Source organism: Aplysia californica, unplaced genomic scaffold, assembly GCF_000002075.1.
Source record: "Aplysia californica isolate F4 #8 unplaced genomic scaffold, AplCal3.0 scaffold00501, whole genome shotgun sequence".
In the NCBI taxonomy this organism is placed as follows: domain Eukaryota; kingdom Metazoa; phylum Mollusca; class Gastropoda; order Aplysiida; family Aplysiidae; genus Aplysia; species Aplysia californica.
The window spans coordinates 343,917-345,836 of record NW_004797771.1 but is presented as its reverse complement, the minus strand read 5'-3'; the positions used below and the strand labels follow the sequence as shown (position 1 = coordinate 345,836).

The 1,920-nt window shown below is 40.8% G+C and overlaps 1 protein-coding gene across 1 annotated transcript in view; it reads left to right on the top strand.

Moving 5' to 3' along the window:
- The first annotated feature begins 986 nt into the window (after positions 1-986).
- Positions 987-1,920, top strand: part of LOC101850106 (rhodopsin kinase GRK1-like) — a 2,163-nt gene continuing 1,229 nt past the window's right edge. Inside the window, exon 1 of the mRNA XM_013086754.1 lies at positions 987-992. Within this exon, the coding sequence (XP_012942208.1) occupies positions 987-992 (6 nt within the window). The remainder of the gene's footprint in view (positions 993-1,920) is intronic.

Genomic DNA, 1,920 nt, shown 5'->3' with positions numbered 1-1,920 from the left:
AAGAGACACATAATAAACGGGGTCTTTCCCACCTATTTTTAGAAAGACAACAATATTGATGACGTTAGACACAAGCCCAAACAGACTGAAGGGGAAAAAAGGCGAATAAAATTACTGCTTCGGTGACGTTGTGTGTGTGTCTGCCTTCATCAGGTCGACGGTTCTATCTGCCTTCATCAGGTCGACTGTTTTATCTACCTTCATCAGGTCGACTGTTCTATCTTTGTTCATCAGGTCAACTGTTCTATCTTTGTTCATCAGGTCAACTGTTCTATCTTTGTTCATCAGGTCGACGGTTCTATCTTTGTTCATCAGGTCGACGGTTCTATCTGCCTTCATCAGATCGACGGTTCTATCTTTGTTCATCAGGTCGACGGTTCTATCTTTGTTCATCAGGTCGACTGTTCTGTCTTTGTTCATCAGGTCGACGGTTTTATCTGCCTTCATCAGGTCGACGGTTCTATCTTTGTTCACCAGGTCGACGGTTCTATCTTTGTTCATCAGGTCGACTGTTCTGTCTTTGTTCATCAGGTCGACGGTTCTATCTGCCTCCATCAGGTCGACTGTTCCGACAGTCGTGTTGACAAACATCCTGGCCAGCTGCCCCATAGAGGCCTCGCCACCGCTGTTCTAGAATGTCCAGGATTTGTAAAGTGGCAGAAACGTGACGTGCTGAGCATGACCTCTACTTAGAGAGTCAATTTATTTTCAAATTCTCAGTTGTTTTCTTCTCAGTGTTTAAATGTTTGAGTAGCCCGTTAATCGCAATTTTTTTGAAACGTTTAACAAATAATCGTTTTCCTTTCTTTTGGCTGAACGACTCATTTCTACAGACACCCGTCCTCTCCACCCCTCCCTCTTCTTTCCCTCGCTCATTCCCCTTTTCTTCCAAATCACCCATATCAAGACAACCAAAACACACAAATCCCAATAGCTCTACCATTTACAACAGACTTAATCAATCATACGTATGAAGAAAATTCGAAATGACAGTACAAAAACAAAAGCAAGATAAACGTTGTCTTCTGATGAAAACAAAACTTGCAATAGGTACTATTTCCCCTGTCACCAGAAAAGGGAAGGCTATACACGATCCAAAATACAAATACCGGACTTTTTTATTTTCTGGAAAAACAAAAATTTTTATTAAATAACGAATTGGAAAAAAATATGCGGATAACCTTCAGTTTCTTGGTAATTCCGTCAAACATTTCCAAAGTGTTGAGGCACAAAAAGGTGGAAGAAATTTTGGCTATTTCATCAAAAACACTGGAGTAAAATTCCTGTAGTTCTCCACAAATTTCAAGTCGCAAAATCTGTGAAACAATTCCAAATAATGCCTTTATGCCGCTGAAATGATAACAATTTTGTTTGAAGCAAAACCAAAAATTAGACTCGGCGACAGTACTCCTTGTCCCGCTAAGATGTACATGTACATCGCTGCCAGCCAGTCACGTGACGACTATTTATTGTGAAATTGATCTATGAAGACTTCGTGTCACATGATTTACCCCACGCGGCAATGATAATGTTGTGGTGGGTTCTGCGTAGACGTGATGGCAAAACTGTACTTTTAGTAATATGAAATTGGTAGATGATACTCATTTCTGTCTTCAGAATTTGTTTCTTTAAAAAATGAAGTGACTTCTGACAGAACAGGAGACGTGGAAAAAACTCGCACCAAAAACTTGAACTATCGTGGTGTCACATTTTCACTTCCATCCTTCCCAAATATCCCGCGGGTGGTTGGATGGCGCCCCTGGTAGGTTCTACTTCTTTTCTTTCCCTCTGTAGTTTTGTTTCTGTTTGTCTGAATTACTTTTTCCTGCACTGTTACCGAGTCGACGTGCTTCTCTTTACTCCAACTCCTCAATTCCCAAGTATTTCATTTTGACTACTGGGCTAAGACAAACATGCGAC